Below are 27,995 nucleotides of genomic sequence, written 5' to 3' on the forward strand. Positions count from 1 at the left end.
TCAAGTAAATAAAATGTCCCGGTGTATAGCGCTAGGCTTCCAGGCATGTCACATATCCTACAGTAAAAAAGCTGATTATCTGGAGAGTATGTGTCATTTATAAGGCGCGGGGGTCATTTATGATTAGATATACCCTTTCATGCCACGTACGCCAGTTCTAAAACAGGCGGCATGGAGGGAAAGAGGGCTGTCCAGCAGGTCTATCTTGTTTATCATTTTCTACGCCAATTTTTGGCATAGAAAATTATCTAAATCCATGCCAGCAAGGAATCTGGCGTCGATTTTAGGCTGTTAGGCACCGGTGGTGGATGCACCTAAGTTATGTAGAGGCCGGCGCCGGTGCAAAGGTATTGAGACCAGCATCTAAAATGCCGGTCCTAATAAATGACCACACTAGTTCTTACAATACACAGCATAGCTTCAAACTTAGACTATGGGTCCTGACAATACACCTAATCCCATGGCATAAATTAAGACAGGAGAGTCTCATAGCAAACTCAAAAGTGGGCGCTAACTGAATTTAGGACCCCCCCCCCCCCCCCCCCATGAGGGAGAAGCCACATAAGGTACAATCATAATATTATTTGGGGGCAACTTTATCATTCCCTATATGCAAAATGTCATTGCAACTTTTTTATTTGTAACTGTCATTTTACGCCGACCCTTGCCAGGTTTACGAAAAGGGTGTCTGGTGAGGGCAGGATCTGGGCAGGGAAGTCAGCCCTGACAAATTGATCATTATGTATGCCAGAAACCGACTGAAGTCTACGACAGCTCCAAGCTGCCATGGATTTCACTCTAGCACACAGACTGCCAGAGGAGGAATGTCATTTATCACTAGGCCTACGCCTCATTATAGATGATATGCCACCACTGGCAATGAAGGTCCTATAAAGACCGACACAGCAGACGCCGGTCTCAATAAACTAGAGCCTATATGCCTGTAGGCACCACTAAGGGGAAATAGAAAAAAAAATAGGGGGTGGGGGGTTGTCCAATTTATGTTCGGGCAACCTCTTTAAGATCAGGGAGCCTGTCATCTGTCATTTATCTGCTACTGTTATGTGGTTGTTGAGAACTTACTGTTTTTGGAATTTGTACCTGAGAATAGTTGTGCGCTGAGAAGATTGACCATTAATTCTAAGCTTCCTTTCCCTCCCTCCACCCACCACTGATTGACAGTTTGGTCCTAGATAGAAAAGGGGAGAAAACTGTCAATCAGCAGGCGGGTGGGGGGAGCCTCAGAGACAGCGTGTCTGTCACTTCTTCATGCTGCCCTGACTATGGGCAGCATAAAAGAGATGACAGGTTACCTTTAAGGGTGGATTCACACATAGATTTTTTGTGGTGTTTTTGTGCATTTATGTGTTTTTAGGGGCATTTTTTGTACCTATGGATCCTGGTTTAGTTTTTGTGTTAAAAATGCCAGCTCTAGATGTGGAGGTCTATGGGAAATATGAAACGCAGGAAACATGAGCATTTATTTTGTCTACTGGCTTTTTGGTTTTTTTGGGCTTTTTTTAACGCAGAAAGTTACATAGTTAACACGGTTGAAAAAAGACATAAGTCCATCAAGTTCAAGGGATAGGTGGTGATGTGAATCCCAAAAGTGAGACTCAGATTTCTACACATTTTCAGAAGCATTAATGTCATTTACTTTTAAGAATTCATCTAAACCCTTTTTAAAACTGTCCACTGTTCCTGTTGGGACCACGTCCTAAGGAAGTCTATTTCACAGATTTAGGCCTCATGCACACGGCCGTTGTGCGGCCGTTCCGTGCATTGGGGACCGCAATTTGAGGTCCCTAATGCACGGGCATCGTCCGTGTGGCGGCCGGGACGGATCGAGACCCATTCAAATTGAATGGGTCCGTGATCCGTCCACACTGCAAAAAAATAGAACATATAATGCTCCGTGCCTCTCTGTGATCTCTTTACTACGAAATCACAGTTGTCACTGTGATTTCGTAGTAAAGAGGTCACAGAGAGGCACAGAGCATTATCAGTCATGTTAATGCTCCATGCCTCTGCAGTCTGCATCGGGTCTTGGCACTCTTTCACGGAGCGGATGCCACGCACGGCATCCGCTCGTGTGAAACAGCCCTAAGTCTTTTTAAATGAAGAGCTTCATGGTGCTATGGAGCACATGTTCTGGGTCTTCCCTGTTCCTAATATTGATTACCTCTGCTCTGAGTACTATGCAAAAAAGCTGTGTCGGAGGCCACCAGTGGGGGTTATTGTGAGGAGTTGAGGACCACTATCTAGCTGAACTTTACAAGTGCAATGTAAACTCCAGATAAAAGCAAATAAGTTGTTACTGAAGCAACTCCATCAAGAGTGATATGCCTCAGTAGCAACCCAATGGAGTTGTACACTCCATGGAGTGGAGCTTATCACTTCTTGAAGCTGTGGAAAACCAAAAATCTTTATCTATATTTCTAAAGAGGAAGCAAGTTTAGGAAGCGGATCATTAAATATCGACAGATACCTCTATAGGCCTCCCTAATGTGACTGAGGCCAACATATAGCATAAAGAATGCCTTCCCTGCAATACGCGCTAGCTGCTAATTGCCTGGTAGTGGTTGCAGGCTCTGATATAATGATGGCCATGCTGTTTTCTTGACAATAATGCTGAGAGCGATAATAAATATATGAATTTTGAAGGAATGAAGGATATTGTATATGATGCATGGTGTATATGGAATATAGAATGTGGTATGGGCTACGGTTGGCTTCTTGGGTGCTAAAAGCACAATTGAAGAGAAGTTCATACTTTGTGAAAAACTTTCTGCTGATTTTATTTATTTTATGCACTTATATAGCGCTAACACATTTTGGAGCGCTTTACAAACATTAGCCTCAAGCTGTCCCCAATGGGGCTCACAATCTGTGCTCCCTATCAGCATGTCTTTGGATTGTCAGAGGAAACCCACGCAGGCACAGGGAGAATATACAAACTCCATGCAGATGTTGTCCTTGGTCAGATTCGAAGCTAGGGCCCTAGTGCTGGAAGGCACCAGTGCTAACCACTGAGCTAATGTCCTGGATTTGATCTATTTTTGGTCCCAAAATTTGTTTCAAACACAAAACTGAAAATTGGGATTACTATGGATTTTAACAGATATACTCAGGCAATCACTTATCTCTTGTACATCTTCCTCATGCTCTTTTTTCAATTTGGAATCTCCTGACCGATTTTCCCAGTGTAAACCAATCCCTCTGGTTTGTTTCCATCCTGTATGTATCACTTCCTGTTGCTGTATCCAACCAAACCCATGATGCACTTCTCCTTGCTTTGTCACAGCTCCAGCCCCGCCCCTAACAACGCCCAGCTAGTTTATAACGCCTTCCACCCAGCTATTTACCCAGAAACTCCCCTATCCCTGTCCCTAACAACACCCAACTCGATTCTAGCTCCTACCACCCAACAAGTTACATAGAAACTTCCCTATAACTGGCCCTAACAACACCCAACTAGTTGATAGCTCCTCCTACCCACCTACTTACATAGAAACTCCCCTATCATTGGCACTAACCCCGCCAGCTAGTTAATAGCTCCTCCCACCAAAATAGTTACACAGACACTCCCCTATCACTGCCACTAACACTGCCAGCTAGTTTATAGCTCCTCCCACCCAAATAATTACTCAGACACTCCCCTATCACTGACACGCCCATGGACAGAACATCACAGGAAACAAGTATGATCTGCATGGACATGATCATGTGACCACAGCCCAGAGCAGAAGATAGAAGAAATAAAGGTAAAGGTACAAAATTACAGATCCGTTCATAAATGATTATAAAAGATGGTGATGCAAACTTCAAAACCCCTTTAAAGAATTCATATTTGAGCTGGCTGATTTTGCCAGTGGAAGTTGCAGCCAGAGATGTCCTCAGCAGTAGATGAATAGCTGTTAAACAGAAGGATGGCTGAGTCCGCTGGAATGACTACCCACTCTGGATTTTCTGGAGGAGTCACTAGTGGGAGACCGTTTTTAACATTCACATTGAAGATATTTTTTTTAGGTTTTAATACGCCATCTTCTTCAAGAATTCTACTTGCTGCTAGTGAATAGAAACATACTCAATTCCAAACAGAGACTCTCACGATCTCTCTCTCTCTCCATCCAGCAAAAATTCTGCCCCATTATTGTCTTGTGACATTGGAGTCAGTATGATTACAGTGATACCAAATATGTACATATAGTTATTTTTATGTTTTACTACTTTTGAACAATAAAAACTGTTTAAAAAAAAAATGAATGCCCTTACATCCCAAGACCCATAACTTTTTTTTTTTCTATGAAGTTGTGTGGGGGCTTGATTTTTGCAGGATGACTGGGGAACATAACACTTTTTGACTGCTTTTTTTGTGGCAAACAAGCAAAAAACAGCATTGCTGACATTTATTTACTGCGTTCGCCATTAGTGATAGACGAACATCGGTCGGGACGCTTGGCGAACACGTGCTTGCCATCAAATGTTCGCGAACCGCCCGTTTGTGGCGGGCCCTATTGACTTTGATGGCAGGCGAACCTGAAAAACCTTCAGGTCAGATTTGCAGCCACCAAATACTTACTAGAAGTGCACAAATAGTCCCACAACATGGACAGTGACATACCAGAGGGGGCTCAATGGCAAAAACTCACACAAAAAATATGTATTTTAATCAGGGGCCATTTTTATGCATCTTAAAGGGAAACTCTCAAAAATGTGCCCTGCTGGAGCCTAGAAAATAAAATTAGGCGGTCACTGGATAAAAATTTTACTGTCGGCCAGTACAGGCCCCAAAAATTAGGCATTCACCTGACCGAAAAGGCCTTTTATGCCGCTGTATATACATATGACAAGGCCATTCTTTGTTCTGGGTGGTGGCGGGTATGTGTGTGGGCTGGCATGAGGAAATTCAATTACACATGCCTCATTCATTTTTAGAAATGTGAGGTAGTCCACACTGTCGTGAGCTAGACGAGTGCGCTTATCGTTCACGATCACCCCTGCTGCGCTGAACGTCCTTTCGGACAGGACACTGGACGAGGGGCAAGCCAAGAGTTCCATGGTAAATTTTGACAGCTCTGGCCACAGGTCAAGCCTGCACACCTAGTAGTCAAGGGGTTCCTCGCTTCTCAGAGCGTCCACATCGGCCGTTAACACGATGTAGTCGGACACCTGACGGTCTAGGCATCCCTGAGGCTGGATCCGGAGGGCGGCTGTCGATGGGTTGATTGTAAGAAAGATCTCACATCCGAAGTGACCAACACATCTTCAAACCGCCCTCTTTTTGGTACCCGCACCTGTTTCGCTGTGGGTGGAAATTCCTCTGCCAGCGCCCGCAACAGCAGAATGCAGCATCTCTCACAGCAAGGCCTGGAAATGCTGCATTCTGCAAGCCCTCTGTCATGATGGTAATATGTCTGCCATTTTGTGTTTGTACCAGGGGTCTAAGTACGTTGCCACCCAGAACTGGTCCTTGCCCTTTATGCTTTTTATACAGGGGGTCCCTCTTCAAACACTGGAACATGAAGGGCCCCATTTGCACTAAGTTAGAAGTGGTGGACTGCCCTGGCTCCTGCTCATCGCCCAGGAAAATGTTGTCCTGAGTCTCCTCTACCCAGCCACGGACAACAATAGGGATCCCCCTCAAAGCCTGCTCTTCTTGCTCCTCCTCCTCTTCCCCCCAGCCACCATCCTCCTCTGAATCCTCTTCAGACTCCTGCTGACTTGTCTCAGATGGAGTAGCCCCCCCCATGGAATTCATTCAGCATTGCGACTTCCTCATCTTCCAGCTCCTGCTCCTTAAAGGCTTGATCAATGACACAACGCAATGCACGCTCCAGAAACAAGGCATAAGGTACGATGTCACTGATGGCGCCTTGGCTGCGACTGACCAGTTTGGTGATCTTATCAAATGGCCGCAGAAGTCTGCATGCATCGCGCATGAGCAGCCACTGTCGCGGTGAAAAAAACCAACAGCTCCGAAGAACCTCCTGCTGCAAAGTTTGTACAGGTAGTCGTTAATGGCACGTTGCTGCTGGAGCAGCCTATCAAGCATATAGAAGGTGGAGTTCCAGCGCGTCGGGCAGTCACAAATCAGAGGTCTGACGGGCAGGTAGTGACGCCGCTGAACGTCAGCAAGGCCAGCCATGGCCATGTAAGATCTTCTAAAATTGGCAGAGATTTTCCTGGTCAGCCGCAAGATGTCCTGGACCCCGGGGTATTTGGCAACAAATCGCTGCACGACTAAGTTCAGGAGTTCAGTGTGCCATGCACGGCACGTGTGCCATTTTGTCCTGTTTCAGCACGCTCAGCAGATTGGCACCGTTGTCGCACACCACTTTACTAACTGTCAAATTGAGCGGGGTTAGCCACTGATTGGCCTGTGACCGCAGAGCTGAAAGCAGTGCAGGAACGGTGTGGCTCTAGGCTTCCAGGCACAACAGCCGCAGCATGCATAGGGAGAATTGTTATGAACGCGGCAATATTTGTTTAGGTAATGTTATTTTTGGAACCTTTTTCATTGAAAAGAATTTTTTTTAACTTGAAGTTTTTTTTCTTAACTAAAACTTTATTTTACTTTTTTACCACTTTGACAGGCAATCTTCTGTTCATTTTTATATGACACTGTATTGCCTATGCAGTACAGCGTATTATACTGTCAGTACTGTACTGAAAGGCACCATTAGGCTGCAATGCAGGTGCAGCCTGATAGCCATACACTGAGAACAGGCCTGGGGGGCCTGCTATGCTAGGCCATCCACAACCTGAGGTCTCATTTGTAGGGATGCCGATGCCTAACAGAGGGAACTCCCTCCCTCTAAACTGCTTAGTTGCCACAGTCACTATTGACCACAGCATCTAAGGGGAATTTTAAAGCCTGGACAGGCTGTCATGTGGTAGCCAAGCTCTTGCACATCTTTGCACAGATGCCCCATGCAGCGCTTAGACTAAGTTGACATAAAAAGTCAATGGCCTTAAGTCACATCTGGTATTCCAGTTGCAGACGCAGCCCGTGGACAAGGACGGTGCTGTGATGAAGATACAGGTTTAAGTATAGATCAGACAGCGGTACCCCAACCATTGTGAAACTAGACACAGACAGGCTCTGACAATCTAGTTAATACAAAACGAAACATCTCATGGTACCTCGAAGTTGTCGGCATGTTCAGAGCCTTATTGTTCTGGACCCTGGTAAAACCTGTGAAATATGTGCTGTACGTAAATCAGCACTAATATAGCAGGAGAGAACAACACCTCTCACCGCACATCAGGAATAAATTCACATAATAAATTCATGCTCCACTTTATGATAAAGAAAAACGTGAAATTTTACACCAGGAGTAAATGGCAGAGCTCCCTCCCCTGCTTATGTCATTCTCATTTCAGCTAATTATCGCTTTAGATCATTTGCATAAGAAAACTTGTGAAACGAATATCTCAGGAGGGAATACTTTGCCAATGTCTGTAACATATGATCTGGTGTTTAGCGATAACACCTCCCAACCTCGAATGTGACGCGCCACAATTATTTTCTGCTTATTTATGTATCTGATAAATTGACAGCTGCGTTTCTGCAGTTCTCGATTACATAATGAACGCTGGATGAATGGATCAATGCTGCCACCATCTGGCCAGTCTAGGTGGAGACAGTCAGGACTTGCATGTTAGATTAGATTTCCCTGATCACAAAGAAGAAATCCTGGAAATACAAAGGGTTGCGGTGCAAGTGATGCTGTAGGTCATAAATTTAAGATCTTTTGAATCTTTTCAGGGATTGTTGAGGCTGAGAAGCCAGAACAGAGCTGAAGAACTGGTTAATTTCAGACTGAAAATCAATTTGGAGAAGATTTATGAAATTCTCTAAAGGCTCTTTCAGACGAGCAATATGAAACTAGTCCGTGTACCAGACACCAAACACCAGCGATTTTTTTTCAACACATAGAACACGGATATCTCGCGGGAAAATCAGCCCTAAATGGTGCAGGCTGGGATTTTCTCTGATGGTGCATGATGGTCTCAAATCTCATCCTGTATAACCTACTATTGATTGTTCACTAATCAGTACATGTAATGATTATATTATACAATCTAGAAGTTGCTTATTTTATTACACCACCTAGTGGTTCATTATATTATTACACCACCCAATGGTTCATTATATTATTACACCACCCAGTGGTTCATTATATTATTACACCGCCTAGAGGTTCATTATATTATTACACCACCTAGTAGAGGTTCAGTATATTATTACACCGCCTAGAGGTTAATTATATTATTACACCCCAGCAGATTGGAAAAATGACCCTGCAGGAGCAGAGTATTCAGTAGTTTTCAACATGCACACTTTCTGAGAGACAACCTCCCAGACTCCCAGATAAGTTAGCAAATAGCCCAGGAACCACAGACGCCTCCCTGAACTTCCTAAAGAGCAGCCATAGCTGTGTGCATCACCCCAGCAGCCCTAGCTACGATGGCATCCAACACACACAATGATGGGGCAGCACTGTGTCATTCGAAGGGAAGCGACCAAAAATAAAATGTGTGTAAGAGAAAAGGGAGGTGATTATGCTTGAAAAAAAACACTCTTGGACCTCCCGGGGGCCAAGTCATAAAAGTTGGCAAATATGGCAATGTATCACCCCCAACAAGTCTGCACCTCCATCACATGATGACCAGCAATGATGCCGACTGGCAAACAGATCATAAAAATTTGAGAATGATCATGTGATCGTGTATATGACTCAGTAATGATCCTGCTTAGCCAATCAACAGCGTGGAACGAGACCACGTGGTACCTCATGTGGACACATGGAACCAGGAAATGCTGACTTTTTTGAACCCGCACTTTAGGGGTTTTTGTTATGTAAAACTGATCCCACTAATATAACTTTTGAGAAAATCATGCTGATGGACATATTTAAAAAGGCCTGGCACACCAAAAGGTTTTCTTTAAGATCATGATAGACATAATGATTTTTAGTACAATGTGACAAGTAATGGACCCTCATAAAGTCCTCTGAATCATAAGAAAATTCATCAGATATGTATTTGTTTTAATTACCTCTAGGAGATTTAATAATACGATCCACCTCTAGGCGGTGTAATAATATAATCAACCTCTAGGTGGTGTAGTGATATAATCAATCTCTAGGTGGTGTAATAATATATGTAAAAAGGAAGGATTGGTCACTCTTATATGGAAATATAGGGTATTTGTTTTATTAATATTACTAATATAAGTTAAAATGCAAAAACAATAATATAAAATACATAAGATAGAACAATCTCCTATATCTATTCTCTATTTGTAATGTATATAACAAAGACGATAATAATTTCAATGCTGGACAGAAAACAGTGTCACAGTGTCTCCACCTGGATTTGATAGTCTGTTGTGTGGAAGACAAATTGATACAAATATTCGCCCAGTGATTTGGATACAGTTTCAGTTAAATAAATGAATCAGCTGTATAATGGTAGAGAATGAGTCTCTAATATTTGTGTCAAAGTCCATATATATGAACGTAATCCCACTCGTTGTTTCTGCTCCTTTTCTTGATGTTATAGTATATGGCACTAATAGTCCATGCAAAATGCTTTGAAACACAGTGAGTATAGACGAATTGGCCGCTATAGGCCGATGTTGCACCGTATGCGTCTGCTGACTGATGTACTATATTTATAAGAATTATCGCTGTATGTACAATTTCAGTCTTCACAGACAATGTATTTGATCGGTGTTAACTGGATGTTATACCCACTGGGATAGTGGGCTTACCTTAGTTGAAGCCGTCGGATAGAGGTAAGGGCTTGAATGCGAGACCCTGCTTAGCTGGATCAGCCGGCGTCCCGGCTGTAGGGCTGCTCGCCTCCCACGTGTTCTCCGCGGGAAATTTGAACCGGATATGCAAAGTCCTTCTCTCTCAGCGCTGGTAAATGACGTATTGCGATGATTTCAACAATGGATCCAAGAGTTTCTTTATAGTGCACTTGGTAGAAGATGGGGTATTCGTCCAAAGGTGTGACGCTAAGCGTCACACCTTTGGACGAATACCCCATCTTCTACCAAGTGCACTATAAAGAAAAAGAAACTCTTGGATCCATTGTTGAAATCATCGCAATACGTCATTTACCAGCGCTGAGAGAGAAGGACTTTGCATATCCGGTTCAAATTTCCCGCGGAGAACACGTGGGAGGCGAGCAGCCCTACAGCCGGGACGCCGGCTGATCCAGCTAAGCAGGGTCTCGCATTCAAGCCCTTACCTCTATCCGACGGCTTCAACTAAGGTAAGCCCACTATCCCAGTGGGTATAACATCCAGTTAACACTGATCAAATACATTGTCTGTGAAGACTGAAATTGTACATACAGCGATAATTCTTATAAATATAGTACATCAGTCAGCAGACGCATACGGTGCAACATCGGCCTATAGCGGCCAATTCGTCTATACTCACTGTGTTTCAAAGCATTTTGCATGGACTATTAGTGCCATATACTATAACATCAAGAAAAGGAGCAGAAACAACGAGTGGGATTACGTTCATATATATGGACTTTGACACAAATATTAGAGACTCATTCTCTACCATTATACAGCTGATTCATTTATTTAACTGAAACTGTATCCAAATCACTGGGCGAATATTTGTATCAATTTGTCTTCCACACAACAGACTATCAAATCCAGGTGGAGACACTGTGACACTGTTTTCTGTCCAGCATTGAAATTATTATCGTCTTTGTTATATACATTACAAATAGAGAATAGATATAGGAGATTGTTCTATCTTATGTATTTTATATTATTGTTTTTGCATTTTAACTTATATTAGTAATATTAATAAAACAAATACCCTATATTTCCATATAAGAGTGACCAATCCTTCTTTTTTACATATTTACTTACCATTTTGAGGGGTGACTCATTTTTGGATTGGAGCACCTGTCCTGAGGGAAACAGAAGTGAGCGGATCCCCTTGTTTTTTGCCGGTGTAATAATATAATTAATCACTAGATAGTGTAATAATATAATTAACCACTAGGCAATGTAATGTAATCAACTTCTGGGTGGTGTAATAATATAATAAACCTCTAGGTGGTGTAATAATATACTCAACCTCTAGGTGGTGTGCTAATATAATTTACCTCTAGGAAGTGTTATAATTTAATCAACCTCTAGGCAGTGTAATGTAATTAACCTCTAGGTGGGGTAATAATATCTATATAACCTCTAGGTGTTGTAATAATACTCTATAATCAAACTCTAGGTGGTGAAATAGTATAATTAACCTCTAGGCAGTGTAATAATATAATCAACCTACAGGCAGTGTAATAACACTTTATAATCATCATCTAGGGGGTGTAATAATATAAACAACCTTTATTACACTTTCTAGTGATTAATTATCACTAGAAAGTGTAATAAAGTAATCAACCTCTAGGAAGTGTAAACTTATATAAACCTCTAGGTTGGTGTAATAATACTGTATAATCAACCTCTAGGGGGGTACTAGTATAATTAACCTCTAGGAGTTGATATATCCATAGACACCTATTTATGTATACAGAGCAGACTGGACTAATGGTCCTGCTGGCAGAGCATCTGGATCAACCCTGAACCTTCTATAACCACTGTCCTCCATATTAGTAATTTGCAGTATTACGTAAGGCTACATATTTTTCACTATCTATTAAAACAAGTCATATATTATTAAAATTAAAATATTTTATACGTTTTAGTTAAAGGGTTTTTCCAAATGTTTTATACTGTCGACCTATGCTCAGGATAGGTAATCAGAATCTGGTCGGCAGGGATCCGACTCCTGACACCCCTGCCAATCGGCTTTTTGAAGAGGCCACAGTGCTTTGGTTAGCTTTAAACAGCTGATCGGCAGGAGTGCTGGGTGTCGGATCCCACCGATCATATACTAATGACTTATCCTAGATATAGGTCATCAATATAAAACACTCGGAAAACCTCTTTAAAGGAACCATAAAATTTTTTAAAATGGTATGCTTTTCTCACAGCGTCACTCTTGTCCATAGGGCAAATAGGGACTAAACTGCAATACCAGACACAGCCTATGGATATAAGTGGCACTGTTTCTTATTTCTCATAGCACCCCTTTCATTTGATACCATGTCACTCTCTTTTTGAATTACATGATATTTGCTTTTTCTGGCTTTAGGTGTCCAACTCCTGGCTGCGATGGTTCTGGACATATTACTGGAAACTATGCTTCCCATAGAAGGTATAAATATCACAGAAAACTGTAAGACAGTACGCTGTGGTTTGTGCCACACAGATCTTAATTTCACTGTGTGACTGGAACTTACAGTAATCCCATTCCATGCAATTGAAATCTTGTCCATTTGAACATACCCTTAAGCCAGCCATAGAGGTAACGATTTTCTCCCAAGAGGACGAGCTTTCCAAATGTATTTTAAGGAAAGCTTGTTGGGAAAGGAGCATAAATACAATGTCATTCTTATCTGTGGGCCGCATTTCCCACAGTGTGAATGATTCTTCCCGTGTAAAATGTTTATTTTTGGAAATATCATAAAATTAGTTTACCACTAGACCTGGAAAAGCTTGAACGAAAAATGTTCTGAACAACAGTATTGGTCCATCGGTCAACACCAATTGTTTTCTACTGTAGATGTAATGTTAATGATTGTACAATCATTGCAACTTTTCTGGAACTTTAACATTGATGGCCTATCCTTAGCAGAGACCATAAATATTTGATCAGAGCCGGACTTCTGACACCCCCTATGATCAGCTGGATGAAGAGGTCGTGGAGCACCAGATGTCTGTACCCAGGCACAGCACCGTACACTTGCTTGTGGCTGTGCCTGGTCCCGCAATTTAGTTCCAAAGAACTGAGCTGCAGTACCGTTCATGAATAACTATTCGTCCAGCAATTAAGGATAAAGTATTAATACATGGGTCAATAAAAAAGTACAAAATCCAGCTAGAAAATTAACCCTTCTACATAACAGTCACTTAAATTTTAATTTTAACCTCAAGACATATACTGATTGTCCAATGTAGGTAGATCCACAAAGAAGGCTATGTAGGTTAGCTATGGGTGGGGACAATATCCCTATTTAAGAAAACCCTAGACTAAACCCTCTGCCCAGGGACGGCCCCTGATGGTGGGGACTCCCTGTCCTCGAGCCTAAGGCTATCAGCTCCTGTATAACCCTTATTGGTATCACTGATAGAAGAAAGCCTCAGAGTGGAAAGCCTACATGAACAGCAAGACAAAACAAACACAAATATTGTGCACAATGTATACAGCCCTATTGATGTAAAAGCATCAAAAGGTACATGGTGCACTAGACTCACTTATTAAAAGACACCCTATTAAATAACTGTTTGTGGGCACTAGCAATTGATACAATGAACCCTAAACAAATGATACAATGAACCCTAACGCGTTTCCCCCACGGTGTGGGATCATCAGGGGGTAAATGGATCTATAGGTTTAACTGGATGATACATCAACATAAATTGCATAGAAAGTAAATAATAAATGAAGTAATAAATCAAGCTAAGAACGGGCGGGGACCCATATTGTAATGAGGCCACCGTATAATGGGTGTTGATCACCGTTCTGAGTGTAATGGTGTCCGTTGTCATACAAATATTAATAAAAAATGGACCAGATGGTATTAGACAATATTATTAGGAGGAGGAGGAGGCACATCGAGTATCGCATTCACCGCTTGTGTACGCGGTTGTTTTATGCAAACATACAGGACTTCAAAGTGGATTTCTGTAAAAAGAAAAACAGAAATACACACATATATAATTGCATGATATATTTAACACTAACTCATCACCTGACAATTGTGTACCCACCACCGCGTTAATCACACAGCACCTTAAGGTAACTCACTATATCCAGGTGATGTCAATCCAAATGCAGTATATAAAATGCCACAGGGGCACAGATTAAGTAGTGTGAGACGAGCATCCACGTATAGTGAATACGTGCAGCTGAAAAAGTGAAAAACACATATGGAATTGTTTCTGTGTCTCCAGAGATAGTCAATATTTGAGACCACCACCTTCCGAATCTCACAAATATAAAAGCAGAACTACCTCAGATACGTCCCTCATTTAGTAGACATGAGCCAACATACATGGCTAGTTGATTATGGCAACCTAGATGATAAAAGGTATATATATAAGAAGTGGATACATCTAGACCAACTGATCAAGACTTCCAAAAGTTACTCACAATAAAGTCATTGCCGAGGCCACACCGTGGGGGAAACGCGTTGGGGTTCATTGTATCATTTGTTTGGGGTTCATTGTATCAATTGCTGGTGACCACAAACAGTTATTTAATAGGGTGTCTTTTAATAAGTGAGTCTAGTGCACCATGTACCTTTTGATGCTTTTACATCAATAGGGCTGTATACATTGTGTACAATATTTGTGTTTGTTTTGTCTTGCTGTCCATGTAGGCTTTCCACTCTGAGGCTTTCTTCTATCAGTGATACCAATAAGGGTTATACAGGAGCTGATAGCCTTAGGCTCGAGGACAGGGAGTCCCCACCATCAGGGGCCGTCCCTGGGCAGAGGGTTTAGTCTAGGGTTTTCTTAAATAGGGATATTGTTATCTAGCTGGATTTTGCAGTACCGTTCATGCCCATTACTGTATGTATGGCGATGTGCCTGAGCAAACAATAAAGAGGAAGCTATGCTTCAACCAGGAGTCAGATCTCAACTGATCAAATACTGATAACTACCATAAAGATAGGACATTAATATTCTACTCCTGGAGAACCTCTTTAACATGTATGGTTAGCTTTACTGGGTATTGACTGTGTTCTGTTTTCTGTTTCTCTTCTCAGTCTTTCGGGCTGTCCCAGGGCAAAGAAAAGCGGGATCAAGATAGCACAAAGCAAAGAAGACAAAGAAGACCAAGAACCAATCAGGTTCCTTATAATATTCTGTCACAAGTCATTACTGCTAATAGAGTTAGATTGTCACCTGCTGTGATTGAAATTGAAAGGGCATTTGCCACCACTCAAAACCCACATATTTAGGACGTCTCTGAAATGCCAGACCCAGGTTATGTCCATAGGTGCATCTACTAACACTGTCGCTCCTAACCATCTGGCCCTCCAATCCTCTGTTTGATCCTCCACACTTTGGAGGAGATATATTAAGAGAGGCGCAATGTACATTGGTCTTGATTTTGTCCTGTGCTGATGTGAGATGTGCCGACCATGCGCCAGAACTAAAATCTACTCCAGCCAGAGAGTGGAACACATGTTGTTAAATGAGTTGGACTGGGAAAGTCCTACCGGAGGACCACCACTTCCCACCCATTCTCAGACCACTTTTTTTTTTTAAATGGCAAGGGTATCAGAAAAAGCTAAAAAGTTGCAAACTGGGACTTGTGGCAAAAATTTCAACTTTTCTTTGGCAGAAAACTGGAGTAGAAGCTTGATTAATCTCCCCCTGTATTTGATTTAGCTCTGTCCTTTCAGCCTCTCATGAGTGGTTGCACCCATGGACTTTGCCTTCACAAGACATCTTATGGATGTCCTCATGACAAGTGAAAATGCTATTGACAGAAAAACCTACCAATTGTAATTATTCATTAAGGACTTTTTCATTGGAAGTCTGAATAGGTTGGGCTGGTTACAATAGGCACCACTTTAGCTCCTATGCCCATAAAGTTTGTGATTTAGATTACAGGTAAAACTACTGGTTCACAAAATTGCTAATCTGGCCTGGCTGCATATGTTTACAGATAACTTGAGTGAGTGTCATATAGGGAAATTGTATTACTGTATATGCCACACTAGGGCAAAATATAATCTAAAGTTTGATGGTACACATTGGACAAGATTTATCAAAACTGGTGCAAAGGAAAATTGGCTTAGTTGCCTATAGCAACTAATCAGATTCCACCTTTCATTTTTTAGAGCTCCTCTGGAAAATGAAATGTGAAATGTGATGTGTTGCCATGGGCCAGTTTTCATTTGCACCAGTTTTGATAAATCTCACCCAGTAGGTTAGATTTCTTGTAGAAAGTAAAGTAAATTATGCATGCTTAGATATAGGTGAACTTCATTAAAATATAGGACATTGCAAATAGCTGGTACACATAAGACTGTCACTCACCACTGGGCTGGGGAAGGTCTCCAGATCATAAATGACTCAAGACTGTGCGGGACTGCTTACTCAGAAGTTAGGGTAATGCCTGAGGCCCATGGTTAGAGGAAGACTGCAGTCTATGTGGTTGGTAAGGTCCTTTAACCTTTAAAGGGGTTGGGATGTTGATGGCCTACTCTCGGAATAGGCCGTCAATATTAGATCAGTGGTGGTCTTACTGATGGCCTATCCTGAGGTACCTCAAAGTTCTAAATCCAGAAAACCTCATTAACACCTGGAACGCTCAGTCCACCATCGCTCTGGAGGCCTCATGCACGACAGACCTGTAGTCACTTGCTGCATCAATATAAGCGTTATATTAATCTCATCATTTCAGGATAAATAAGTGCATTTAGCTTTTCTTTTTGGCAATTGATGTTCACTTTTAGGATGTGAAAGTTCAAGACAAAGCTTTATATGTGATTGCAGATCAATTAGGAACGTTTCTTGCAGTGTAAATTATGCTTTTAGCCTCTTGAAATCAGTAGTCAAGCTGTGATCCCACTTGTCACATTCATAGGCCATAACTGCTGATATCTTTAGGTTGTGTCCCTGACTTTTCAATCCATCCTAAGTATAAAACTCTAGCAGATATCACTTAATTGGGCCACCTATAATTACACACTTTTCTCTGGATGGTATTTTTCTTGTCTGGCTTGTCTGAAGAGGTGGGTTTTCAGGTTTCTTTTAAGGGTTCGACTGTAGCTGAGAGTCTGAAATGTTGCTGTAGAGAGTTCCAAAGTACGGGGGCTGCAAGGGAGAAATCTTGGAGGTAATTGTGGGAAGAGGAGATAAGAGGAGAGTAGAGAAGGAGGTCTTGTGAGGATCGGAGGTTGCTTGTGGGAAGGGATTACCTGCAACATGTCACATTAAGTTGTACCCAATTACAACGTTTTCTCGGATTTGCAATGTCTTCATATATTGTATTTGGTTTGGTGAATAAGTTCACAACTTTTGTGCTGCCCGGTCCCATCGACTGACAGAGAATGATGATTGTACAGTAGTATGTACACAGAAGCCTTTTAACTAACTATAGACTGTCATAGAATACTACTTGACATTCTGAAGTCTTCAGAGGATAGTTGGCACAGCAATTCTGAAAATTTGCAGATGAAACTCCAGTACGTCTAGATCTGTTTAAATAAAATGTATTTTTGCCATGGCAAGCATATCAGGGAACTGTGGTAAAATACTGTACATTTTCTAATACTGTAGTTCATGTAAAGTGGCACTCCAAAGCTACAAGAACCAGTACCAAAAGGATTCAAGGCATTTGGCAGGTGTAGTTCAAACTATTGGTTTATGTCTAGAAATGTCAAAGCATAAAGCTAAGCAATGTACAATTTCTCATCAGAGTATGCCAATGCATGTTAAGCCAAAATCAGGAATGATTAAAAAAAGAAAAGAAGCCATCCTTGTCCTTTATACTTCCTCTCCTTTTATGACCCACTCTTGATTCTGGCTTCGAAAACTGCATCAAGAAGCCTGACCATGTGTTCATACTCTCATAGAGCTAGGCTGAACACATATGACTGCAATTTTGGTCCTTACCCAAAGAAAAGGTTTTCCTGCTTTATCAGATGGAATTTGCTTCAACAGCTTAAAATAATGACTGTTGTCATGTTCTTTTTATCACCAGATGCCCAGTCCCCGGGTGTGATGGTCAAGGGCACGTGACGGGGAAATATGCATCCCATCGCAGTGCATCTGGATGTCCTCTGGCAGCCAAGAGACAGAAAGATGGCTACTTAAATGGTTCCCAGTTCTCATGGAAATCTGGAAAAACCGAAGGAATGTCCTGTCCTACCCCAGGATGTGATGGCTCTGGACACATCAGTGGTAGTTTCCTTACACACCGAAGGTAATACCCATGGCATCAGATAAGGTCATATCTTGACGTATCACGAAATGGCAGGTGATCAGCTGGGGACGCTGTTGCTGGTTGGAGCCTTGATGAAAGCACGTTTCTCCTGCTTTGGCCACCGAGTTAAATGGCTCAACTTATATAGAGACGTGTCTTTCTCAGTAAATAATTATATTTCCCTCAAAATAGTTATTCTAAAGCATCTATTCTGATAACTCTGTGTTGTTCCGCTGTTCTGTTGTTACGCTTAGAAATATATGAAATTACATGGTAATTGTGTAGTTCCAGTCATTATGACTGCAGTGATACCAAACATGGGGAACGGGTTTTATTGTAGCAATTATTTCCATTGAAACCCATTTTTCCAATGTAAAAGCATGTGCATTTTTAATCTTGAATTTTATTTATTTAATTTTAAAAAATCAACTTTTTTTTAAAACAATTTACAAGTCCCACAAGGAGACTTTAATAGACAATCTTTTGATCGCTTCTATAATACATTTTGCAATTGCTTATGCATACTGTAGGTACAATACATTTGTACTTTTCTAAGAGGGTGATTATGTGTTACAATTTCCCAAAACAAATTGGGGGTCATTTATCATTGCTTGTACACAAATCTGTGACTTTTTACTATTCTTCAGGGTGGAAGAGGACAAGGCTGCCCGACATAGTAACTATGATTTACAACAGGAGCTGCAATAAATGTATTTGTCCTTTTAATACATTTGGGACATTTTACTCCAAAATCACTTTTGATGAACATATGAAAAGCCAGTCTTACTAAATTCCCACTATTGTGTTCTATATTATTGGGTATCAGTTGCATTCAGTAACTTATACTCATTCCAGTGAATGTGCTGCAATGCCAGATACAACCTGTAGACAAATAGTGGCACTGTTTGTAAAGGAAAATAGGACTCTAAACAAGACTTAAGGTGGCCTCTACACTGTTCACCAAATATGATATTGCTTTTATACACGCACTAGAATTATGTATTTTTCAAGTGTGGTAAGAAAACATACAAACTTCATGTCTAACTTGTAGTGTTTGAACGTAGGACCCGGTGCTATGAGGAACAGTGTTAACTACTGATTCACTATGCTGCCCATAAAATTCCATCTGTTCAAGAAAAAAATATGAAGCAATCACATGGGCTTTTATTTACGTCCCTTTGGGGTTTCTGTGTTGTTTTTTTTACTGCTGCATAGTCTGCAGCACTATTTTTGTGGCCAATCCTTGACAAGTCAGTGGGAGCCGTCAGTATTCGGTTTGGGTAACAAAGTGTGGTGAAATTCTGTTTTTCTGTTCCGGTAAAGCAACAGAAACTGGTAAACAAAGGATCCAATATAAGCCTGACATTTATCAGCCAGGTGGCTAGGGGGCCCCCACCAAATGGCAAGTTTTCAACCTAACCCCTTCCCTTCAGCCCTACTGTTAAAGACATACATCAGAAACAAAATATACAGGTCTATAAAACATACAGGGTAATACAGTACCATATTCCATACCTTTTACATCCAGTGATGTCTCCTTTGATGTAGACATTCTTTTTACTCATCTTTTCCATTTGGACCAGACCACATTTGGCACACAGACATCTTAGGCCTCTTTCACACAGGCGTCGCGTGTGAGGGCCGGATAGGATTCGGGTGTGTCGCGGGAAAATGCACAATTTTTCTGCGCAAGTGCAAAGCGTTTTAATGCGTTTTGCATGCGTGTGAGAAAAATTTGCATGTTTGGTACCCAGACCCTAACCCGGATGTCTTCACAGAAGTTCGGGTTTGGGTTAGGTGTTGTGTAGATTTTATTATTTTCCCTTATAACATGGTTATAAGGAAAAATAATAGCATCCTTAATACAGAATTCTTAGTAAAATAGGGATGGAGAGGTTAAAAAAAATATATATTTAACTCACCGTATCCACTTGTTCGCGCAGCCAAGCTCGTCTTCTTTCTTCTTCTCTGATGACCTGGGAGGAAAAGGACCTTTGGTGACGTCACTGCGGTCATCACATGGTCCATCACCATGGTGATGGACCATATGATGAGCACAGTGACGTCACCAAAGGTCCTTTTCCTCCCAGGTCATCAAAGAAGAAGAAAGAAGACGAGCCGGGCAGCGCGAACAAGTGGATGAGGTGAGTTTAATAAAAAAATGTTTTAACCTATTCCCATCCCGATCGTCACCTAGAAACCATGTGTGAAAATCGCACCGCATCGTCACTCGCTTGCGGATGCTTCCGATTTTCACGCAGCCCCATTCACTTCTATGGGGCCTGAGTTGCGTGAAAAAAGCACAATATAGAGCATGCTGCGATTTTCACGCGACGCACAAGTGATGCGTGAAAATCACCACTCATGTGCACAGCCCCATAGAAATGAATGAGTCCGAATTCAGTGCGGGTGCAGTGCGTGAGAAAAACTCACCCGTGTGAAAGGGGCCTTAATTTCCTACTTTTCCATCATCCTGCCAGTACTTAAATGTGTGCCAATACAAAAAATATCCCCTTATAATGTGTGTCTGTATAAAAAATACCCCCTTATAATGTGTTCCAGTACTAAAAAAGCCCCCTATACTGTGTGCCAGTACAAAAATACCCCTTCTGTGTGCCCCCAGTAGAGCTAATAACCCCATAGTCCCCCCTCATGTACCAGTACAAACTATGCCCACTTATGTGTGCCAGTAGAAAAAATACCCCTTTTTAGGCCCCCAGTAGAGCCAAAGTCCCCATAGTGCTCCCCCCGAGTTAGAATAATGCCCCCATAGTGGCCTAACGGCATGCTGCCAAATAAAAATAATAAGCACAAATCCTTACCTCCACGCAGCTGTAAGCAATGCGCCTCTTCCAGCCCTGAACTGTATGCAGCCCGGCTCAGGTGGCGCAATGATGACATCATCACGCCACCTGTGTCAGTCTCTGATAAGCTACAGGCACTGTTCCCTATGAAGCCTATCAGAGGGAACAGTGGGACAGGGAGACATCGCTCCCATGCTCTGACGCAGAATTCAATGCTATCACCATCCTGAGGATAAGTAGCGCTCATTGCCCACGACCCTGCCACCGCCCCTCACTTGTCACTAGGGGGCGCCGCTTGAGGCCATTACCTTAGCTCGCCTCGTTGGTGGTGCGCCCCTGCCACCAGGGCCCAGCATATCCCATTGACTAAAAGGGTTCCATCGGGTTTCCAGTATGGATTGCAGGTATCTGCGACGGATGCTTTTGCCAGATCTTCTGCCACAAATGTGAACCTTGCTTTATTTAGTATCAGTTTAAAAACAGATCATTCATACAATAGCTGCCATGCCACTCTTAAATTGTAGACAAGGTGCTAATGTGAACGGAGCTTAAGTGCACAGTGACACATTCATTTTTTTTGGAGGATATGATTAAAGGCTTTGGACACCTTTGTGCACTAAAAATCAATAACCCCATATCTTACCATAATGCAGCACATAATAAAACTGCACTTGTTTGTTTACTGGTATTAGTTTTGCTTCACATGCTCTCAGAAATGCTCTGATATGAATTTTGCTCAGTGCTGTCATCTCCTGTGAGAATCTGTGGGCGTTCCTGTGTATTTCAAATGCACCAGCACAGGCTCTGCTGCCCCGCCCCCACATCCTTTTACACAGCACAGCTATCAGCCACTTACATATAGGTTGCTGGAACTTGGCGAGTCTTACAGTATGCTACAGCCTGTAATCAGCAGATCTATTTCTCACTTTCCATTCTGTAGAAAGTCCATTATTTGTAGACACAATAGATATTTCTGCTGATAATGTTAGTGCAGTGATCTACAATCAGAACCATGGTGTTATAAGCAGAATATAGAGCTCATTACTGACAGCTCTCACTACATGCACCCTCTTCTGAACACAGTATTGTGTGCAGTCCGCACAGTGAGCGGTCACTTTTCCCACATAGATTAGTATAGTGTGACGACACACAATGCTATGTACACATAGAAGTACACAGTGGAGGAGATTTATCAAAACTGGTGTAAGGTAGAGATGATTGTTTGATTGGTACCATTTTGGGACACATATGAATTTTGGATCACTTGGTATTACACTTTTTGTGATGGCTTTTTTGGCACATTTTTTATAAATTTTTTATAAATTTTTTTTACAGCGTTGACCAGACGGGTTGGATCACATGCTATTTTTATAGAGCAGGTTGTTACGGACACAGTGATAACTAATATGTGCATTTTTTTAATTTTATTTTGCACAATAAAAACATTTTTTAAACAAAAAAAAATCATGTTTTGTGTCTCCATTTTCTGAAAGTCATATTTTTTTTAATTTTTGGGACGATTGTCTTATGTAGGGGCAAATTTTTTGTGGGATGAGATGATGGTTCGATTGGTACCATTTTGGGGCAAATATGACTTTTTGATCACTTGGTATTACACTTTTTGTGTTGTAAGGTGATAAAAAATGGCTTTTTTGGCACGGTTTAAATTATTATTTTTTTACTGTGTTTACCAGACAGGTTAGCGCATGTTACAGATGCGGCGATACCTAATATGTCTGCTTTTTTAAATATATTTTGATTTTACACAACAAGAGCATTTTTGAAACAAAAATAAATCATGTTTTAGTGTCTCCAGTGTGTACTGCAGTGTATTGTCATTCACAGTACGCCTCATCAGACTCAGCTATACCATTGGAAATACGGATACCTGTGAAGGCGTCCGGTTGCCATGGTAACCACCGGGATACTGCCACAGCAGAGCAGCAGCCCGATGTTTATCCACTCCATGCAGCGGTCCCTAAGGACCGCGGCATGGAAGGGGTTAAATGGCCGACATCTGCATTTTTCCAGAAGAGTAAAAATACTCCTCTTAACAATTTTTAAGGAGTATTTTTAGCCGAGGAGGAGTAGGAACTTTGCTTTAATTCACATATATAATGCATAGGCCCACATAACGTTATGAGGCTGATATTTCTGCAGAGAAACCATTACTAGTCTCCCGTGCAGAAATAAATGTAGACAATTTTACATTTATCCAACATCATACACTAAACATAAGACCACTGCTGTCATACACTGCGCCCGCCTGACGTTGCCATACACAGCGCCCACCTGACGCTGCCATACACAGCGCTCATCTGACGCTGCAATACACAGAACCCACCTAACGCTACCATACACTGCGCCCATCCGACACTGCCATACACAGCACCCACCTGACGCTGCCATACACAGCACCCACCTGATGCTGCCATACACAGCACCCACTCCACTCTGCCATACACAGCGCCGACCCCACGCTCCCATACACAGCACCCACCCCTCGTTGCCATACACAGCGCCCACCAGACGCTGCCATACACAGTGCCCACCTGATGCTGCCATACATGGGGCCCACCGTACGCTGCCATACACAGCACCCACCTGAAGCTGCCATACACAGCTCTCACCTGACGCTGCCATACACAGCGCCCACCTGACGCTGCCATACACAGCACCCACCCAATGCTACCATACACAGCGCCCACCCAACGCTACCACACAGAGCACCCACCCAACACTGCCATACACAGCGCCCACCTGATGCTGCCATACACAGCGCCCACCAGACGCTGCCATACACAGCGCCCACCTGACGCTGCCATACACAGCGCCCACCCGACACTGCATTACACAGCACCCAACTGACTCTGCCATACACTGCACCCACCTGATGCTGCAATACACAGTGCCCACTCCACTCTGCCATACACAGCGCCGACCCCACACTCCCATACACAGCACCCACCCAATGCTGCCATACACAGCACCTACCCCATGCTGCCATACACAGCGCCCACCTGATGCTGCCATACACAGGGCCTACTGGACGCTGCCATGCACAGCCTCGACCCGAAGCTGCCATACACAGCTCTCACCTGATGCTGCCATACACAGCACCCACCTGACGCTGCCATACACAGCGCCCACCCGACGCTGTCATACACAGGGCACACCCAATGCCATACATAGTGCCCACCTGACGCTGCCATACACAGTGGCCACCCGAAGCTGCCATTCTCAGCGTCCACCTGACGCTGCCATACACTGCGCTCACCTCATGCTGCCATACACAACACCCACCTGATGCTGCCATACACAGCCCCCACCTGACGCTGCCATACACAGTGTGCACCACATGTATACTACTATATACATATTACATACACAGCTCTACCACTTGCCCATACAGATAGTTTACTACACTGAAAAAAAATTCCTACTCCTCCTAGTACCCACAGCAGGTTTATTCCATCTGTTCAGCGTGGATGGGCCAAAGAGGATGAGATTAAGAGTCATCACCCCGATAAGAACAGTGAAGTCTTGCCTGTTGGGAATCTGGCACATATGGCTGACTTTATGTTATGCTTCCTTTCCCGTGACCCTTGCGTTATACGCATTTTGGCCAACACCGATTACTGGTTGTTCACCCTTCTCAGCCCCTGCTACAAAGAAAGAAACTTCTCATCTCTCATTCCTGCGGTGGAGAGGACTAGCAAAATAGTGCAATACCAAAAGGTCCTTGTGGAAAAATTGCTCCAAAAATTTCCAGCTGACAACGCTGGCAGCAGAGCACGTAGTTCCTTGGGCTACCGAGGAGAGGAGAAGAGGATAACATACAGCAGTTCCAACAGAGGCAAGAGGCAACACTCTCCAAGGCCTGGGACAGTTTCATGACACCCTCTGCCAGCAACCTCACCCTGATGCGCGGCCTAATGTCACAAGGAGAGAAAAGTTTTGGAAGATGGTGAAGGAGTACGTAGCAGACTGTGTCAGCGTTCTCAATGATCCCTCTGTGCCTTACAACTAATGGGTGTCCAAGCTGGACAAGTGGCACGAACTGGAGCTCTACGCCTTGGAGGTGCTGGCTTGCCCTGCCACCAGCGTTTTGTCAGAGCGGGTATTTAGTGCTGCTGGGGGCATAATAACTGATAAGTGCATCCGCCTGTCAACTGAAAATGCTGACAGGTTGACTCTTATCAAAATGAACAAGGCCTGGATTGCCCCTGACTTCTCTACTCCACCAGAGGAAAGCAGCTTAACATAAAGGCACTTTAAATGTGGCTTTTATGGTGTATTGACTACACTGTATTCCCATGCACCCCTTCCACCACAAAAAAGGGTATATGGTTCAATCTTTCTTTTCTCATCCTCCTCCATCATATCAACATGCTTATTAGGCTGCCCTCGCTCCTAATGTTTTAGAGGGTCAGCTAAGCAGCAGGCCCTCATCCATAATTTTTTCGATGGTAAGCTCAGCAGCAGGCCCTCAACCATAATTTTTTCGATGGTCAGCTCAGCAACTGGCACTCACCCCTAATGTTTTACAGAGTCAGCTCAGCAGCAGGCCCTCACCCATAATGTTTTAGATGGTCAGATCAGCAGCAGGCACTAGCCGCTAATGTTTTAGAGAGTCAGCTTAGCAGCAGACCCTCATCCCAATGTTTTAGATGGTCAGCTCAGTGGCAGACCCTCACCCCTAATGTTTTAGATGGTCAGCTCAGCAGCAGGCCCTCTCCTATAATATTTTAGATTGTCAGCTCACCATCAGGCCCTCGCCGCTAATGTTTTAGATGGTCAGCTCAGAAGCAGGCCCTCACCCCTAATGTTTTAGATGGTCAGCTCAGAAGCAGGCCCTTGCCCCTAATGTTTTAAAGGGTCACCAGCAGGCCCTTGCTCCTGATGTTTTTGAGGGTCACCAGCAGGCCATCAATCATAATTTTTCAAGAGTGTATGATGCCCTCTTTTATGTGTAATAAAGGGTGTATTGGAGTGCCGCTTCCTTGTAATTTTTGGAAGCCCTTTCACTTGCATAGGCTTTATGAGTGTAGGAGTCCCACTGCCTGAACAATTGTACCACAATGTAAATGAGGCCATCCATTATGTGATATACAGGTTGTGTCAGAGTGCCTCTTCCTTGTAATTTTTGGCAGCACTTGCAGTTTATATACAAGTAAATATACAGTAAAGAATGTTTCCTAAAATTGTTTCCCCTAAAATCGATTTTATCAGTTTGGTGCGTATTATTGTCAATCTGTAAAATGGCATACTACTCGGACAACATTGTTCCCAGCAGCGACCCTGGGAGTCCAAGATGCATCCAGACATCCTCACCATGCTGTTCCCAAACCATTTCGGTCGTGTTTCCATCAATTTCTGACCTTTTCCTGTAAACCAGACACCCTCCCCTCTTCAGAGCAGGGGGTGCCTGGTTTAATGCTTGGGTTCTCCCATTGACTTCCATTGTGCTCGGGTGCTCAGTAGTACACCCATGCATCCTGAGGTGTTCTACTCGAGCATCCGAGCACTTTGGTGCTCGATCAACACTAGTTGTGGATCGAGTGGCCCATGGTGTCGGTGGGGTTATGGTATGGGCAGGCGCATGTTATGGACACCGAACACAGGTGCGTTTTATTGATGGCATTTTGAATGCACAGATACTGTGACGAGATCCTGAGGCCCATTGTTGTGCCATTCATCCACGAGCATCACCTCATGTTGCAGCACGATAATGCACGGCCCCATATTGCAAGGATCTGTACAAAATTCCTGGAAGCTGAAAACATCCCAGTTCTTGCATGGCCAGCATAATCACCAGACATGTCACCCATTGAGCATGTTTGGGATGCTCTGGATCGGCGTATACAACAGCGTGTTCCAGTTCCTGCCAATATTCTTCAACTTCCCACAGCTATTGAAGAGGAGTGGACCAACATTCCACAGGCCACAATCAACAGCCTGATCAACACTATGCAATGGAGATGTATTGCACTGCGTGAGGCACATGGGGGCCACACCAGATACTGACTGGTTTTCTGACACCACCCAGTAAGGCAAAAAATTTCAGAGTGGGCTTTTATTGTGGGCAGTCTAAGGCACACCTGTGCAATATTCATGCTGTCTAATCAGCACCTTGATATGCCACACCTGTGAGGTGGGATGGAATTATCTCGGCAAAGGAGAAGTGATCACTAACACAGATTTAGACAGATTTGTGAACAATATTTGAGAGTAATGGATCTTTTGTGAATGTAGAAAATGTTTCAGATCTTTGAGTTCAGTTCATGCAAAATGGGAGCAAAACCGAAAGTCTTGCGTTTATATTTTTGTTCAGTGTATATGCACATTGCACACACAGCTCGGCTACATGTCCATTACACAGATGAAACTACTGTGTGCACATTACACACAGAAAACTGTACAATAGACTGGTTGCACTGACATAGCCCTGCTTTATACACACCTTACAGAAAATCTAATAACGGATTCTCTGTAAACGACGGTCAACTGTAAGCACAGCAGGCTGTAGAACAAAAACGATAAAAAGATAGATAAATAGAACCAATTAGAGAAATTATTTTTTTTACAAAGGTGTCCATATCCTTTAAATAGGTGTTTTTGACCTCTTAGTAAATTAGAGATACGGGTTATTAGATGACCGGCACAAAGTGAAAGTACCAGTCACACAGTTAGAAAAACTGTTAACCCATTGTGACTGAACGGATCAATATTTTTAATAAAGGCCAATTCAAAATATTATTTATTTTTTGCCAAAAATGGGTAAAATGCAATCATTAAAAAAATTGCCTCTGAAGGTGTACATAGCCTTTAAGGCCTTATTCACAAGTTAGTGTTTGATTGGTGATTTCCATCAGTGATTGTGAGACAAAACCAGGAACAGGTCAGAAACACAGAAGAGGTACAAATCTTTCCATGATACCTTAACTCTGTGTGGGCTTCACTCCTGGTGTTGGTCACTGACCAAACACTGACTGTGTGAATAAGGTCTAGGTTGCAATCAACCGTTGCTAATGCAATGGCACAATGTCTGTGTGTACTGTGATGTGATAACATCTGCTATTTATGTTTTGTCTGACACTTACAGCCCAGAAACACACAAAACAGGTTTTAAAAGTAGTCGAAA

The 27,995-nt window shown here is 42.8% G+C and overlaps 1 protein-coding gene across 1 annotated transcript in view; it reads left to right on the top strand.

Annotated features, from left to right (window-relative positions):
• MYT1L (myelin transcription factor 1 like) overlaps positions 1–27,995 on the top strand; it is a 246,292-nt gene that overhangs the window by 198,128 nt on the left and 20,169 nt on the right. The window contains exons 16-18 of the mRNA XM_044290651.1: positions 12,195–12,257; positions 14,875–14,958; positions 17,826–18,047. Coding sequence (XP_044146586.1) covers positions 12,195–12,257; positions 14,875–14,958; positions 17,826–18,047 — 369 coding nt within the window. The remainder of the gene's footprint in view (positions 1–12,194; positions 12,258–14,874; positions 14,959–17,825; positions 18,048–27,995) is intronic.

Source organism: Bufo gargarizans, chromosome 4 (assembly GCF_014858855.1).
Source record: "Bufo gargarizans isolate SCDJY-AF-19 chromosome 4, ASM1485885v1, whole genome shotgun sequence".
NCBI lineage: Eukaryota > Metazoa > Chordata > Amphibia > Anura > Bufonidae > Bufo > Bufo gargarizans.